The following is a 17,285-nucleotide window of genomic DNA, read 5'->3' as shown; positions in this document are numbered from 1 at the left end:
CACGTCCCCCGCAGCCCTGGAGCAAGGACAAAAAAAAAACCCAAAAATAAAAAATAAAATAAAAGTCCTTTCACCATTTGCTCCTCCTGAGGAGTATTTGGCCAGAAAAGCTTTTACAACCCTATAACAAGACAGGGAGGCACAAGGATTCAGGCACATCAACAATCTGGACTCTGAAACTTGGAAAGCGAGACGAAAGCAAACTCACAAAATCCAGTCGCGTTGCTTGCCCCCAGGAACATCTATTTGCTCTGCAGCACGCACCTCTCCGATAAAGGCTCAAAGGAGGACAAAAGCTGTCAGAAGCACGTGTCCCATGCGCCATCCAGCCTCTACCATTTCTCTGCCCACAGCCCTGAGAGGTCCTGCAGGAAAAGCTGGCAGAAAAGCGGCACCACAGAGGACACAAATAAGGACAAAGAGCCTTCTTAAAGCATCGGAAATCTGATTCTCCAGCTGGGTCAAAAGGACCAAGGGAAGCATAATAGACATCAGTACCTGAGTGAAAGGGAGGTTCTGTGAATACAGCGAGAACATCAGGGAACTAAATCAGAGCCAGCCGCTCAGAGCTGGAAGGTTAATGGAAAGGAGTCTTTAGCAGGGACTTTAGCAGGATACACGGGTTTGATTCTAACAAGATTTCTATGGCTCACTGCCTAATGCAGTTTATATAAGAAATACTGCAAGTGTTCTGCTTTTACTACTCTTTAAATAAAAAAAAGCAAAGGCAGCACAAGAAGTAACAAAAGATGGGATTCTGCTGCCAGTCAACCATGGTTTCCAAGTCAAGCATCTCCTCATCACTTAGTGACTCTGTGAAAAGCCACAGGCTCAAGAGCTTTCTGATACACTCAAGGTCTCCAAAGGAATGTATCAGAGAACTGCACGCATGAAAACAGAGGAAAGGTTCAAAGAGAAGTGGCTTTTCTGGCCAAGATGCAAATACTTGGAGGAACTGACACAAACAGGGGTGCTGCTGCTGGGTTGTTACCAAGCAGCAGTGGATTACGAGATCTCAGACTTTGGGAAGGTCCCATCCGCATGTTCCCAGCCACAATGCTCTGCAAAGCTGCATCGCTGCTGGGAGCAACACTCAGTAGAAAATCCAAGTGCTTTAGCCCAACCTAAAAGCAGCAGGCAGGTGATGGCTCTTCTGCCAAGCAAAGTGCATGTGGCTTTCGTCTCTTGATCGTGGACAATCAGCAGAAAATGGCCACGTGGCTAGACAAACATTATAAATGGAATAGAGGAACAGCCTCTGAGTACAAGTTGGGCTAGTAATAATATATAAAGGGGAAAACATAACTGAAGGCCAAGAATTCCTCGCCCAGCATTAGTTCATGTAGACAAGAATCTGAGAAATTTGCAGTAACTACAGAAATGCCTCAGGCAGGAACATCCGAGAGGACGCTGGTGCTCCAAATGCCAGGAAGAGGCAGCAGCTCACATGCAGTATTGCCTGCGTAGTCCAAGGCACACCCTGCCATCTCTTCTCAGAAAAGGGATTCCCACCCGCACCACTACGGTATTTGGAAGAAAAAGACAATAAATCAGGCTTTTAAAGCAAATTCCATTTATTCCACGTTTATCTTGTGTTGCTAACAAATCTTCATCCAAGCCTAAGAAAAATATCAGGTAGAAAATATCTCCCCTTTGCTCCCACCCTCCCCACCACACACACACTTTTCGTTTCTTAAATAAAAGAATCAAAATTTCAAGCATGAGAGACTTTTCTTTCAATACATTTCTGTAATAAAACTAATTCTGTTGTAGATATAAAATGCATCAGCCAAGACCAGAGGATCTGCTATGGTACTCCAAGGCAATTAGTACACAGAATGATCAATCAGTTTGTCTGCAAACATAATAAGAAAATACTTAGCACTTATCCTGCACTTTTTATCCATGAATCTCAAAGTGTTTTACAAAAGCTGAAAATATGTTTTTGGCCTCATTTACAGAGAAGAAAACACCAGCTGGAACAGGAAGAGATTTGCCCCCAGTCACAGAACAATTTAATAGCAGAGCTAAGAACAGATCTCTGGTCTCTCAGCCCCAAGCCCAACAATTTGTGCCACACTCTGCTTCACACAGGACTGCAAAAAGCAAAATCTCTGACTGCAGAAATGCTACATGGTTTATATTTTTGTCACCAGAAAAAAAAAAAAAAAATCTAAATAGAGATCTGACAGCTATTTTAGTAAGGACTGACCTCCCAGGCTGTGATGCCAAGGAGTAAACCCAGTCTTGGATGGAGCTGCTGAGAGCTTTGGAAAAGAAAAAACATCTCATACTGGAAGTGTGAACAAATGCGAGAGCAGTGCAGAAGGAGGCAAATCCATGATCTACAATGTGCAAATGATCCTCCACTTGGAGGTTTAACTGAATGTTTGAGGAACGGATCACAGGATAAAAACCTAAAACCTTGACAAATAGTGTTATTAGACGGAGAAGAACCTGGAGCTAAAGCACGCATTGCCTGACACTCCTCTATTAGCAGTCGTCTGACCTGAAGTCACTTCTGACAGAGCTGAGAAACTAACAGTGCAAACACCAGGAAAGAAGCAGTGAAATACACCTTACCCTGGAAATATGTTTAGCAACGCCAGGAGAGGAGAGATGAGACAGAGAGTAAACGCAGATGCAAGGACCCCAGGGCACCCTGCATTATGCTACAAGCAGGTACCAACAACCCACACAGTTATTTTCCTATGCATTACCATGCAAAATGAACGCATGGCTGCAGTACTGCTCTTCACAGGCGTGTGGCCACAACACATCACCCAGAGCTCATTTTGGTCCAACAAGACACCCACAGGGTCCTATAAAGTAGAGGGTCTCCCATGTATAAGCACCAATTTTCTAATGCCCCTCTGTACCTCCCATGGGAAAGGGATGACAGCAGGTTCCAGCTTCCAACGGAGCAGGCCATGACGCTGGGATGGCCACACCACCTGGCGGCACAGCCCTAAACCAGCCTGCGTGCAGAAAAACCCAAAATGTGGCCTACAACCAAAAACTCCACGTTTTAAGAGAGAAGGGCCAGCATCCTCATCAGTCCACAGTGGCACGTAATATCATACCCAATAAAATAATACTGGCAGCACAAACACCGCAGTGGTCCAGGCAGCACTGCCACACCAGCCAGCTGTGCTGATGCCCAGAACAGCAAATCTGGTTCTCACAGAGAACAGCACATCAAACAAGCAACCTAAGTCAATAAGCCCACCTCATAACTGCAAACCTGCAGCAACGCACATTAGTTCAGGTCTCCTCACCCCTTTCCAGGGAAACCCAAATGTTATTAATACTCCAACACACAGGAGGGTGCCAGCAGCTGGGTCTCCCTTCCTCTCAGCAGCAGAACCTGCAGATGGTTGTGAGGATTCACCCCCACGCTGCAGGAAAGTCCGTCTGATGTGAGCAAGGAGCTCCTGTTGCTCCCCTCACCCTTCCCAGCCATCCTCCTTCTGTACCCACCTCCTTGTGTGCTAGTGACACAGGCAGCTGCCCTGGCTGTCTGGTTTTAACACACCACCTTTCACAGATACTAAGGCACAAAGATTAAGTGACTTGCATATGAGTCAGGAACGCACCTCATGTCTCTCAATTGCAGTGATTTCTCACCCCCCCCTTTTTTTTTTTCCTGACCTCTTGCATATTAAAATCACACAAGTAGATTGTGTGGATGAGAAAAGGATTTCATTTCCACAGTAATACTCAAGATAAAAACAGGTATTTTCAAGCCCTCCCCATGGTTTCCTATCCACTCCCTCTACAATAGGCTGTTTGTCTCAACAAGGTAGAAAAGCACCATTGCAAAATGGAGCACTCCACAAATGTGTTGCAAAGCTCCATCTTTGCCATCCTAATCATAGAACAGTTTGGGTTGGAAGGGACCTCCTCATCTAGTCCAACTCCCCTGCAATGAACAGGGACATCTTCACCCAGATCACGTTGCTCAGAGCCTTGTCCAGCCTGGCTTGGAATGTTTCCAGGGATTGGGCATCCAGCACCTCTCTGAGCAACCTGTACCAGTATTTCACCACCCTCACTGCAAAAATTTCTTCCTCATGTCTAGTCTGAACCTAGTTCTTTAAGTTTAAAACCATCACACCTTGTCCTATCACAACAGATCCTGCTAAAAAGTCTGTCTCCTTCTCTCTTATAGGCCCCTTTTAAGTGCTGAAAGACTGCAATAAGGTCTCCCCAGGGCCTTCTCTCCCCAGGCCTTGCTGAACCTCATGAGGTTCACATGGGCCCACTTCTCAAACTTGTCCAGGATGGGATCCCGTCCCTCAGGCCTGTCAGCTGCACCACTCAGCTTGGTGTCATCCGCAAACTTGCTGAGTGCACTCGATCCCATGGTCTGTATCAGTGCTGAAGATACTAAACAGTGCTGACCCCAATAGGGACCCCCGAGGGACACTGCTCACCACTCACTTCCATCTGGACATGGAGCCATTGACCACTACCCCCTGGATGTGACCATCCAGCCAATTCCTCATCCAGCCAACAGCCCGCCCACGTGCCTTAGCATAGCTGGTAGGAGGCTCTGTTCCATGATCTTCCCAGACAGAGAGGTGAGCCTGACCCACAACAGGAGAGAAAAGAGAGACATCTCTGGGAAACCAGGAAAGGAGTTTCAGTTATACTTTGTTCATCAACAGGAGTAGGGAACGACAGCAGCACTTAATGCAGCAGGACCTCCACAGTACAAACAGGGTCAGAAGAAACATTCACAGTCCTAACTTGACCAGATCAGCTTTCCACAGCTGAGGGGCCTCTGAGATGCTGGCTGGTAGGAGCTCCCAGGTCAGGTTTCTTGACATGAGTGATGGTTTGGTTTCCTAGAAGGTGCAAGTGTCTGGCTTTGGTGCGTCTGGAGCAGAGGCCCAGACTCAAGGACAGTGGCCGCCCCAGCTACGTGTCACACTACGTGCAGCTGTGCCTCATGTGGAAGTTAACCACGTACTCTGCGTTAGTGCGCTGCACCGAGATGGCAAAGGGCTCGAAGGGGTGGAAGGTGAACGCAACCAGGCGTCGCACTGTGTGATTGATGGGTCGCCCCAGGAGTCCCGCCTGGATCTCAAACTTCAGGAGGCCAGAATCACGAGCGTAAAATCTGAAACGAAAAGAAAGTCAATTATGGCTGTTCCTGACTATTGACTTTGCCATCTGGGCTCTTCACACACAGAGACAAGTGCCTTGCTCAATGTCTGGTACTCTGTCAGGCGCAGGAGGTCCTCAGCTGGGTGTCTGGTTCTTGGCTACGCAGGAAAATCCCTCCCAAGGCAGCTCATTTTCCACTGTCTAGAAAACATTCACTTCATTTTAGTATCATCAGTGAGAGAACTCTGCCTGTCATTTTGGTGACTGTAGCTGACTTCACAATAAGGACAAAGTTCTGTGCAGACCCCACTTGTGCTGACTCTCCATCCTCTCTTACTGCAAGCTGCTCCCCTTGATCCCTAAGGCAGATGTACCTACAGAACTGAGCTCACTTCCCTTAGCAACAGTCTCACTCTGGGTGCAAGGCCACCCCTGTCCTCTCCTGCCAGGTAGGTTTTATGCTGCTGTGTTTGTGCTTCACTACATCCCTATTCGGTCAAGGAAGGTGAATAGCTGGATCCAGTTCTGCACAAGGGCATCAAGTTGTACTTCACAGTTCAAGCAAGGCTTTCCATCAGAAAAAGCATTAACAAGATAGGCTGTGCGGGAAGGACCTGCTGGATAACATTCAACAATCACCGCAAGAGCAGAGGTCAAGGAAAGCCTCGTGTCCTGCTGTCACCCACAAGCCTGCCTGTGGGTCAAGCTCATTTGTGTCTCCAAACAGGTGAGCTCCGGAACACACACAGCTTCAGCACAACCCAAACGCTGCCGAGGGGATGAGGCAAACTGCTGAAGAGACAGGCGAGTCTAGAAAATTCTTTGCTTCTTTAACCTTCTGTGTGTACTCTGTGTAACTGACACAAGCCCAGGTAACACCACTACCCTGTGCTGCTGCAGGAACAGGGGACTGTGCAATGACACCACGTTTCCCCAAGGTTTCGGTGGAGGTTTTGGGATATGGTACCTTCAGGAAGCAGCTGGCCTCTAACTCAAGTCCTCGCTCTTCAGTTGTCTCAGCTCCTTAGACCATTCTGTCTGTTCTTTCTACTTTTGGGCACAGAATTGCCATTTTGTCTCCCAGTTGTTTCCTTGTACACCATCATTTAGTACATGTGGGTATTTTGCATTTTCCTCTGGTTTTAACTCAGAGAATGCTTTTAATATCAGAGCCCATTTCCCCCCTGCCAGCAATACGATGCACTCAGCTCTCAGCCTGGAAGAATGGGTGATGACAGATACAGGCAACGCTGTTTCAGGAGCAGACATACTCCACATTTTAACAACACAGCCTATTGAGAATCTCATGTTCTTCCTGGAGGGCCACTCTCCTCTCCCGTCCTCTGAATCAAAGTGCCAGCCAGCCCTGCCTGAAAATTGCACACAAGAATCCAGCAAGAGAGTCACAATCTTGGTATTTGGCTTTTCAAAAAGCCCTTTCCCTCCTACACAAGGCTGGGTATGCAGAGGGTCATTCTTTAAATAAAGCACAGTCCCCCATCTGCTCCTCACCCTTCCCAATTCACAATAATTTACTACTCCAGATGAAGCTCCCTGTAATCTCAAAGATGTGCTCAGTTTGGTATTTTTAAATCTATTTTTAAAAGTGCTCTGCAATCAGAGGCCATTTCCATGGGCTCTCACTCTGCAGATAAATTAGGCACTGCAATACAAAATTGTATGTCAACAGAAACAGCAAGACCAGTCTTTTCAAACTGTATGAAAATGGAAGATTTATCTGCAGACCCATTTTTTGGTTAAATGGCTCCTTATTAACCATCTAGACGGATTTTAGAGACCCCCTGCTATAGGTAAGGCTGTGTTAGCGCCTCTTCCTCACAAGTGCCATCATTTCACCCAGTGAGTGCCTCTTCAAGCTTCCTGAAAAGATACTGGAAGATGGCAGTGATGAGGAACCTAAAATCCTTCCCTCCTGAGAGCAAACAACTGCTGGTCTCTCAAGTAGCCAGAGAGTTGAACCCTCTGGGATGCAGAAAGGCACTAAGGGTTAAAAGGACACGGCGCACAAAGCCACGCTGGACCCATGTGCAGAAGGTACAGAGTTGTCCGTATCTCATACGTGGTGCCATGAAACTGCACAGATTATAACACCTTTTGTTGCTGAGGGGTTTTGCACTCCAGCCAATTATAGGATGTATATTACACATCCTGTGGCCCCTCATTTCCAAGCCCTCTAACCACAACAGGCAGCAGCATTATTTTATTAATCACTTTGTTTTGCATGTGAGAAAAACAGCAGCACTACTGCAGCCACTGAATGGTTAAGGTTAGTGCCTCATCTTCTGCTTACTCTCCAAAAAAAAAAACAGGAGCCCCACTGCTCTGAGACCCTATTCATGTCCTAATTGACTCTACACAGCTTTAAGCTTTAAAAGCTCTGGCTCTGAAATGCTGGTTTGCTCAGGGGAGGGAGGGAAGGTGGCACTTTGCTTTGTTTACTACAAAGAGGTAACTGCAGCAAATGACTGCGGTTTTGCTCCCTTTTGTCTGCGGGAGCCACTGGCAGGTTGGCGCTGGCAGACAACTGCCGCCCTGCAAGTTTTCCCAACGTCAAGCATGACAAGGGGGAAAGGGCAGGCTTTTCTCTGCAGATAACATGGGAGCTGGAGATCAAACCAAATCATACAGGCAGAAAAACCAATTAAATATACGTAATTTGGGAATTGAGAGCAGAGGTTCCCTGACACCTGAGTCAGGGCCAGGGGAGACAGGAAACCATTTTTTGAGAATGCATTGATGAAAATAAAGTTGGGAAACTGGCCAGAATGGTCTCTCTAGGCTGCCTGAGCCCCCAGGATGTGTGCAGTTACTAAACAAAGTACTTAGGCTTTGAAGGATCTCTTTGTTTTCAGAGCACTAGTTTGATTTTGCAGTACTGTAAGTGGAAAGACTATTCTGTCTGGGGATCTCAGCCTCTTTGAGCCTTTCAGGCCAGAGATGTTGGATTTTTAAACACTAGTACTTGCAGCCATGGATGCAGCCAACAAAAAGAAATAACCAGTCCTGGTGTTTCTGCAATAAGTATGGCAAATCTAATTATTCCAAAACTTGCGCTTATTCTTTCTGCCAGCATTGAAGACTCAGGCAGAAGAGGCACAGAACAGCCTTTACACCTGGTTAAAACTCCTACTACAGAAGCAAATTTCCTGCAGACCAAAGAAAGAACAGGGGTATGAAGAGTACAGCTCCCAGGGTGAGAACTGTAAACAAGAAGTCTGAAAATAGCTAAATCAATACCAGAATAACACCTAACCCAGCTGCTATTTTATTCACAGGACAAACCAGATCATCCTTGCCAGCTAAGCCCACGTGCTCAGAAGGGATCTTTCCAGCAGAGCAAAACAGGCATCCAGAACCACATCACTCTGAGGCCAGAACATAAAGGCAAGACTGCAAGAAGAGGAGGAGGAACAAGAGCATTCATACGGAAAAAGCTCTGACTTTCCTCAGGGCAGTTCAGCAAGAAGAGCTGTGAAGGGCCCTCCCACACACACAAAAGTTATCACAAGGAGAGAGGCCAAGCTTTGTGGGACTGCTGAAATAAACCCGCTGGTGAAAGGATGTCATAAGAGAAAGGCCTTAATCTACTCCCTTTTCTGCACATGATGCCACATGGCAGGTTTAGAGTTACTCTCACACTGTTTCCTCACTACGGCTTCTTGTCCTGTTCCATACCTTATCGGGTGATCACCGCAGGTCTTGGGCCGCTCCATGACAGACACCCACTTGTCATCATAGCTGAAAAGGGAGAGGTCGAGGTAGGGGCTGCCACTGTACGACTGGGCGCTGATGGGGAGCTGGCCCAGCAGCCTCCGCACGGCCTCCGTATGCCCTCCGTACTTGGCATTCACAATAGTGTCTTTGAACCTGCAGCGAACCAAAACCGGGTTTTACTCACAAAGGCCACAGGTGAACAGCACATCCTAAACAAATTAAGGAGGAGAACTGATAGGGAAAGAAAAGTAGCAGCAGCATAAGAACTAAAACAGCTCATTTCCAAAAATGTATCACAGTGATTCAAGCATCAACCAGTTCTGGTGACCTTTTTATTGTCCCTCATCATTACTGTTTCTGCTCTGAAAGTGCAAACTGCCAGAAGGACAAGCCTGTGCCTACCCACAAGGTCTGGCCCCAGCTGCTCTGCAGCACAGGAAATGAACAGGATCAGAAACAGGGAGAGACGGATTAGCAGCTTATCAGTCAATCCAAGCTTTACTATGAAGCCTGGAAACAGCATAAGCAAAAGCCAGAGGTTTTCACAGTAACAGTTGAGCCCTTATTGTTGACTTGAGAATCCCCCTCTCTCTAGGCACTTTGTTTGAAATGCATAAAGGGAGAAACTTTAAATGAGGAAGAACCTTGACAAGAAGCCTAATGCTCTCCAGAAACTACAGTAAGCTAAAAGTTCTTCCTGGTGGAGAGATTAACACAGGCTGGATTTCTCTTTCCAGGTAAAATTTGAGCTTTCCATGTGCAAGAACACTCAGATCAGCTGCATGGACGTCATACATCAAGGAAGGTAAAACATCTCCATTTGACCCGAAACACTCAGCCAAAAGCAGCTCGCTGTGGATTATGCTCTATTATACTTTGATATATAAGTTAAACACTCCTGTTACAGGCCCTTGTAGGCAAGAGAATGAAAAGATTCTCCTCTCTCCTTGAATACAAGGCAGGAGTTGTTCTTTGGGTGTCTGCAGTGAGCTCTCTCAGTCTCTCTCCCACTAAGCATTATGGATTTCCTGACAGGCAGCTCTTTCTAAACACCATCAACTTCCCCCTGCTTATGTGACGTCAACCTAAAAATCAACAGAAGCTTCATGCCCAGAAGTGATTGCCAAGTACTCTGGATGATGTGAAACAAGTCACTAGAAGAACAAAACACCCTGAGTCACATAAAAAGATATTCCAAGAGAAATAACACACTCTGCCTCATTAAAACCGCATTTGACTGTTAAAGCACATTCTAGAAACCCAGGTTATTTTCCTGTTTTGCTCAGCTTTCACAATTGGTCTAGGCAGATAAGTTTTCTTTCTCCTAGTACAGTCTGACAAGAACCACTGATGTTGGAGAAAAGGCTACAGAACAGAACCCAGTTTGATGCACATTAAATTCAGAGAAAGCCACTTAGCAAAGTACATCCAAGTAGATGACACCAGCATCTTGAAAAAATCTTATCTTCAGGGGCCTAAGCTACTGGGCAGTAACACATTAATAGCCTCCAGAAGAGTTACTGCTCAAGGAGAGCCCTCAAAATTCCTTTTCCTTCTTCTAAGCACTGGATTGCCACTGCTTTGTTCCTTCCTGCAACAAGACAGATGCTGTCGAATATAAAATCAGATGCGTGAGGCTGCAAGATTAACATGTACAAGCCAGACCCCTGTATCACCCAACAACTAAAAGAACTGGTTTTCTCAGGGTTGCCGTCATTACTTGATACTGGCCTTTAGCTGATGGGGGCGAGCGTGTGGGTATACGGTACAAAACATGCTCCCAATGGCTCACCGGCGCTGGATCTGCCTGGCAAAGTTGTTGCTGGAAGCCGAGCAGGGGAACTGGACTGCCTCGCTGTGCAGGGTGGCATTCCTGAAGAGGTCACAGAAGTTCTCAAACAGCTCCAGCAGCTCATCGGACGTATTCTCAAACACGGCGATAACCTCTGTGGTCACCATGTTGTATACGACGAAGAATGAAGGCTGGGGAGAGAGGCAGAGGCATGGGTTACCCAGGAGAGCAGAGGTGAGGAAGCTGCCCCTTCCTTCTCTCCACATAACACCACAGACTCCATCCAAATTTCTCTGCAGCACAGGAGAATCCCACATCCTCACACTAATCCATTCTGCTATTCAAATGCCTCAACAGGTACTCAATTATCCAGCTCTTAACTGTGATTATTTACGAGGAAAACTTAATGGGCTTCCAATTTTTCAGCTCAAACTGGATGTCAACACTTCTGTTTTCTCTTCCTCTCTACACTCCACCAAATCCAAAATGCTTTCTAAAATGCCAAATTTAATTTTCATTCCTGCTGACAAAATGATTTTAAATCCAGTACTAGCTGGCCAAAAGTCATTTTTTTCCTTTGCACAGAGACATTATTTTCTTCCCTTTCTTAATATTTCAGTCACACAGAGATGAGCCTTTTTTGTGTACTCTGTGCTACACCACCGCCCACAAAAAGTTGTGCCCTCCAGGGACCCTGCCAGCACAGAAACGAGAACCTGAAAGCCATTAATGACTTCTTTTTAAAGCCGACATTCTTGTGCAAGAAGGCCCATGATCCATGCTGTGGATTGGCAATGGCAGCATTTCATGGCATGACCGAGCAAGAAATTGGGGAAAAAGGTGACACTCTGTCAGTGCAGCTACAAAGGCAGACAATGTTCCCACCCCGTAGGGAAAAAGTGGATTTCATCCTCAGTCAAAAGCAGTTTTTGTTAGAGATGCGAGCGCTAACACCCCAGCACCCCAAAGTTAGAACCTGCCTCTGCTTCAAAGGCAACTAATTCCCCTGCTATATGCACTTATCTGGTTAAATCTTTTGTCAAAAAAAGGCAATTTCTAAATGCTTCACCTCACGCTTCCAAACAATGCTCAGGGATGACGGCAGGCACTCTGCCCATCCCACCCACCTGCAAATATCACAAGGTTTGTTTGTTTTACAGCCCCCAAAATAAATTGTGATAATACAATCCAGCCCACACATGTCAAAACGATGCGTGCTAGATGAGGTTACTCACTAGATTACCGCCTAAGGGAAGGGAAGCCCTTCTGAAAAGCAGGGTTGGAGCAGAGAGAAAATAAAAGGAGACAGCAGAACGAAAAACTATTTACATCATTGGAGATTGCAGGCAGTATCCTCCAACATAAAAAAAGAGTTTCTCTACCAGGTTAACACGCAGACACATCTACACGATGCCCTTGACCAGAGAAATTGCCCTTACTGCTTTTTAGCAGCGCCTGTAACACAGACAAAACACCGTCACCGCACAGGTGGCAGAGTCGAGTGTCACAGAAATCATGAAGCAAAGCTGCCAAGTCCATCAACACAAGCCTAAAACAACAACAAATCCCAAGCTACATATACACAACACATAATTAAAAACCTTGAAAAATTAAGTGCAGGCCCTGACAATCTACAAGCACAAGCATGAACTGTGACTTCCTCAACCTTCTTGGCACAGAAGGCAGCAAGAAGAGAGGAGCCTGAAACTGGATGAAACCTCATGTTCCTCCCTGACAGCCAAAAGAAAAAATCAGAGCTTTAGGTATTTTGTGAGCCAAGATTTCTTCAGGAAGCCTTAACACAGCGACTGTTCCACATCTGGAATTATCTCCTGAAAAAAAAGAGAAATAAGATGCTTTTCCTCCAGCAGAAAACACATAGCCTGAGGAACACCACAAACAAACCACAACCTGCATCTTAAAGTAACCCTCGGGTGAAGAGAGTCAAGAGGATGCTGCAGCAAACCAGGCACAAAAGCCTTGGTAACCGCAGCAGAGAGTGGAGCCGAGCCTACCACGAACATTCACATCAGGGTCAGGAGCACCATTCCAGATACCAGCAAGGAGCAGAACTCATCGTGCAGATGACTTCCACAAAGCTTTATATATTTGAGACAGCTGCTCAGTTTTACATAAATGGGTAAAATTGATGAGATTAAGCTTCACCTATTTCCTCCAAAAGCAACTCCCTCAACCACCACATATGAGGAAAATAAAACAAACCAGTTATCTTCTATAAGAATTAGACTAAGACAACACACAAAGAACTACCGCCTGTTTCATCTAGAATTTAAGTCCTGGGTCTGGCAAAGAGGGAAGGGAAAGGGAAAGGGAAAAACAAACATCTAGTGAACAATGAGACCTTCAAGCAGCACTGGAGATTTATCACAAAATCTTGATAAATACTTTCAACACAATAAAACCCAAGTGGATCAAAGAAACAGGACAGGTTAAAAAAAGATCGTTCTCAGTTTCACAGAGCACAAAACTTGACCACCACTCTGACAGTGGCAAAAAGAAATGATCCACCTGTGGAATGGTGAGCCATCTGGAGGGACCCAGCACTGACAGAGCTACATTTGCTCTAATTCAGCTTCTTTAGTACTGAACTGAAAGGAGAAGCAATTGGCACATTAGCTAAAACTAAGAGCTGCTACCCCAGTTTGGAGAGATCTTAAATATTCTCTCTCACAGAAGCTCAAAAATGTATGTGGGAAGAATGTAAAACGTAATTCTACTGGGGAAAAATTAAGACTATTATATTTGAAAAACATGCTCGAAGGTACATGAGAAAAGGGAGACACTACCTCTGCAATATGCGTACTACATGAAATAGCAGCTAAAAAAGAATTTAAAAATACAAGTGGGTATTTGGGAGGGGAAAAGGGTTGTATAGCACCTAGGAACACAGGGAACAATCTCTGGAGAAAGGGGACTCAGTTACCACACCATCACACCACACTTTTAGTTGACAAGGAAGCAATAAAATTATGAGAGCAAAAGATACATCAGTTATTCAATACCAAAGGTGTCAAATGTTCATACGAGAATGAAGTACCAGAGATCCTAACAACTTTCACAGGCTCAGCTAAGAAACACAGCTCACAGCATTGTACCTGCTCGAGCGCTTCCCCCAAAGCAATGAGCAACCTGAGGCGGCAGGTAGTACCTGGGAGGGATCTGTCACCCGCAGCGTGACCACGTCTTCACTAGTGTATTTGATAAACAGATGGTTCTCATCCAAAAGCTGCATCTTCCACATGCGGAGCTGCCTCAACTGATCAAAGTACTGGAAGAACCTTCTTTTTGCTATAGCACTCCCATCCTGCTCAGCCCTTCTCCACAAGTACACCAGCAGCCTGTGCTTCAAAGAGTTTATGAAGGGCTCTTTGTAGGGGTTGGCCATCCCCGTCTGAGTGTCCCGTTGCACCTCAGGATACACCGCAGATAGAGTCAGGAGATCATCCTCGTAGCAGAAGCGGCCGATAGTCCGTACATCAATGAATGTACCCTCTGGTGTTACTTGAAAGACGTGAATAGTCTGTTGCTGCACAGAGAGAATGGCCAAGATGTTCTTATAGAGGTACAGCCCCTGGTTGTGAGACAGGATGACTTTGTCGCATTTGAAAGTCCGCGTGTCGCACAGCCTGCCCGTGTGGAGGTCTATGATGTGCAAGGAATAATCCTCCAAGGGGGAGCGGGGATTTGGGGTGACCGACTCGCTGTTGCGGTAAACCTCAAAGAAGGGGGGATGAGGCTCCTCGGGCAGGTATGCGGCAGAGCCAACGATCACGTAGCGACAGTCATCGGTGAACAAGCTGCACTCACGGTTCAAGTGCTCCCCATTGGAGGCCACGTTGGTGATATGGAGCAGGACAAAGAAGCGCTCAAAGAGCCGTCCCCGGATGTTGACAGATCTTTGGTCATTGCCATTGGCAAGGATCTCTCCCTCGTAGCCTTGCAGGAGATCTTCTGCTGCCTGGCAGCCCTGATACTCATAGATCTCCAGAGAGGTCTGGTCAGAGGAGAAGGCGATGAAGTAGCGGCCATCAGGGGAGAACTTGCGCAAGAAGCAGGGTGGCTTCTCCACATTGACCACGGTGAAGTTGGGGAAGACGTTCTGGTGGAAGACACGGACTTGGTGCCAATGGGTGCCGGCTTTGCCCGAGCTGATCCGGCGGCGCTCCAGGCGGTGGATGACATTCTGGTTCTGGATGCGGCGGGGCCTGATGGTGGGAGCGTCATGGTCCATGGCCAGAGCTCTACTTCATCTTCACCCTGCCGGGGAGAGAGCATACATGTGCCCTGGGACCACACAGAGATGTGGCAGAATTCAGGGTACCAAGAGACCTGCCTATATGGATTGGGTGGGGGAAAGCCCCATAGCACCCAGGGGGTGTCTGAAAGCTATAGATGCACCTATGGCAGGGGGAAAAGAACACACAGGAGGAAAAGAAGGGCCTTGGAGAGAGAGCTCAGTGTGAGGTGCCAGGAAAAAGAGGGAAAACCCCAGTGCGCTGAGGGGATCTGCAAGGTGTCTGCTGAAGAGAGCGATGGGGAGCAACTGGAGGGGATGAGGGAGCCAGGGAGGGCGACAAGCACAGGTGCGCATCAAGGGGACCCGAGATCCCGGGGTGGGGTCCGGGAATAACCCGTAGACCCGCTCGCTGACAAACAGGCACATGGGGGCAGTTTGGAAAGAACTGGACCTGGGATCCGGGGCACTACAAGGGCCACCAGGAGAAAAGGGGCGGCCTACAGGCCTGCCGAGGGGGGCCGCAGGGAGCCCCGGGTACCCGAGGGTTGTGGAAGGACTCTGGGCTCCAGGGGAAGCTCCGGGCCCGCCTGCCACGGGCGCGGGGGCCGCAGCTGCTTTCCCGCCCGCCTGGGATGTGGGGGGACACAGGAACCGGGGGCCACGGCAGCCGAACAAAGGCCTGAGGGAGCCGCGCGGCTGGGCCGGGGGCGGGGCGGGACAGAGGCCGCGGCCGGGCTCACCGCTCGGTCCCAGCGCCAGGTCCCGCCGCCGCCGCCGCTCACTTTATGGCCGCCGCCATCTTTCCGCCACCGCAGGACGCGCCGCTACGGCGGGAAGGAGTCACCCCCCCACTTCCGCTTCCGGCCAGAGATGCGGGGGGGAGGAGGGGGGGTGGAGTCGGGCTAGACTGTCAACAGACCAGAGGTGCCCGCTCCCCCTAGCGGGTGGAGGGAGCGCTGCGGGGTGTGCCCGGGTACCCCCTGCACCTCCCGAAACCTGCACTTAACCCAGCACCCATCCTGCACCCGCTCTGCACCATCCTGCATCCCCTGAAACCCTGCACTCATCCTGCACCATCCTTCACCCCCTGAAACCCTGCACCCACTCTGCAACCATCCTGCACCCCCAGCACCCATCCTTCACCTTCCTCCCTGAACCCTTGCACCCCCTTCACCACCTCGCAGCCCACCCCAAAAAGCCTGCACCCCCATGCAACCACCCTCAAACCCCTTGCATCATTCTGCACCCCCAACCCTGCACCTCAAGCACCCCCTGAGCATCCCCCATGCCTTCAGCATCCCCGACTCTCCATCCCCAGGCACCCCCTGCACCCCAAGACTCCGCACAGGGACACCCCAGGGGACATCCCACCTGCTGCCAGCCAGTGTATTGGGGTGCACCCCAACATCTCAACCTTGGCCCTGGCAGCAGAGATTGGGGTCACCCCCCGGCCACCCCTTTGGGCTTTCCAAGGGGCTTGAAAGCTTTTTGCTCGCCTGGGCTTTTAGGTGCTTCCCTCCTCCCATCCAGTGCATTAGCGGCCGAGGTGGGAGGGCAGCTCCAAGGGGCTCTTGTCCTTCAAAGGGAAGAATGAAGAATGTCAGGGAGCCCTTGAGATCCATTTGCCGCCTCTCGCCAAGGCGCTGGCAGCCACTCCACTGGTGGGATTTGGAGCTGGGAGCAGGAGCCATGGGGCAGGATGCTCAAACCGGGGTGCTGGAGAGCCCACTGGGGCACACCCCCTTCCCATGGGGTGGTGACACCACAGGGATCCTGCAGCGGTACCCAAGACGGAGGGGGGATGCTCCCGCTGCACCAAAGTTCTCGCCATTGAATTTCCTGTGGACCTTCCATCTCTTTTGGGGGATACTTTGGGGTCCCAGCAGCAGGGGGTCCCCACTGTCCCAGTGATGGGACCTGGGTGGCTCCAGCTGCCTTCCCACGGGGATATGGGCAGGCATCCTCCCTGGCACTCTTGTGCAGTGGGCAGGGGACGCTGGGGGACCAGGGGACCCTCGGGGGGACTCTGCTGCACCCCACATGCCCACCCTGTTCCCATCTCCCAGCAGTTTCATGCCCAGTGGCCACATCCCTTGTTCTTTCCCACTTTCCCCATTTGAAGAAAGCACGATGACAAGACTAAAATAAATGGCCCCGGTGTCTCTCTTTGTCTCTCTGCCTCCCGCTAATTAATTGAGATCCACCTTAATAGGATCAAACTAAATACCGAAGAGCATCCAACCACACTGCAGCTGGCAGAAAAACAACCGCCCAGCACACACACACCGAAAGATGGCTCGCTGGACAAAAGAGCCATTAATATGGTAGCAATTAGTGCTTCCGGAGCTAATAACTTCATCACCACAATCTTCCCACGGCTGCAGCCCC

The 17,285-nt window shown here is 48.7% G+C and overlaps 1 protein-coding gene across 2 annotated transcripts; it reads right to left on the bottom strand.

Moving 5' to 3' along the window:
• Window positions 1-1,672: 1,672 nt before the first annotated feature.
• Window positions 1,673-15,755, bottom strand: DET1 (DET1 partner of COP1 E3 ubiquitin ligase). 2 transcript variants are annotated; one of them, XM_082060697.1, is made up of 5 exons: window positions 15,638-15,755; window positions 13,809-14,917; window positions 10,640-10,830; window positions 8,809-9,000; window positions 1,673-5,125 (listed from the first exon to the last, which is right to left on the bottom strand). In XM_082060697.1, the coding sequence occupies exons 2-5, from the start codon at window positions 14,889-14,891 to the stop codon at window positions 4,936-4,938; spliced, it is 1,656 nt and encodes a 551-aa protein (XP_081916823.1). In that variant the 5' UTR covers window positions 14,892-14,917; window positions 15,638-15,755; the 3' UTR covers window positions 1,673-4,935. The 2 variants fall into 2 exon arrangements, with proteins under 2 accessions (XP_081916823.1, XP_081916824.1); XM_082060698.1 differs by having other exon boundaries at window positions 15,680-15,730.
• Window positions 15,756-17,285: the final 1,530 nt, after the last annotated feature.

This window comes from Streptopelia decaocto, assembly GCF_964273445.1.
Source record: "Streptopelia decaocto genome assembly, chromosome: 9".
Lineage (NCBI taxonomy): Eukaryota > Metazoa > Chordata > Aves > Columbiformes > Columbidae > Streptopelia > Streptopelia decaocto.
The sequence above is the reverse complement of the archived record's forward strand: the minus strand, read 5'-3'. Positions and strand labels throughout refer to the sequence as shown.

Bases quoted from the DNA above. Each gene is read 5' to 3' on its own strand.
- DET1 (XM_082060697.1), bottom strand. From the start codon at position 14,891: ATGGACCATGACGCTCCCACCATCAGGCCCCGCCGCATCCAGAACCAG. The intron at 9,001-10,639 runs GTGAGCCATTGG...GGTTCGCTGCAG, and splicing joins GCCAGGCAGATCCAGCGCCG to GTTCAAAGACACTATTGTGA. The intron at 5,126-8,808 runs GTATGGAACAGG...TTTTCGTTTCAG, and splicing joins TGCGGTGATCACCCGATAAG to ATTTTACGCTCGTGATTCTG.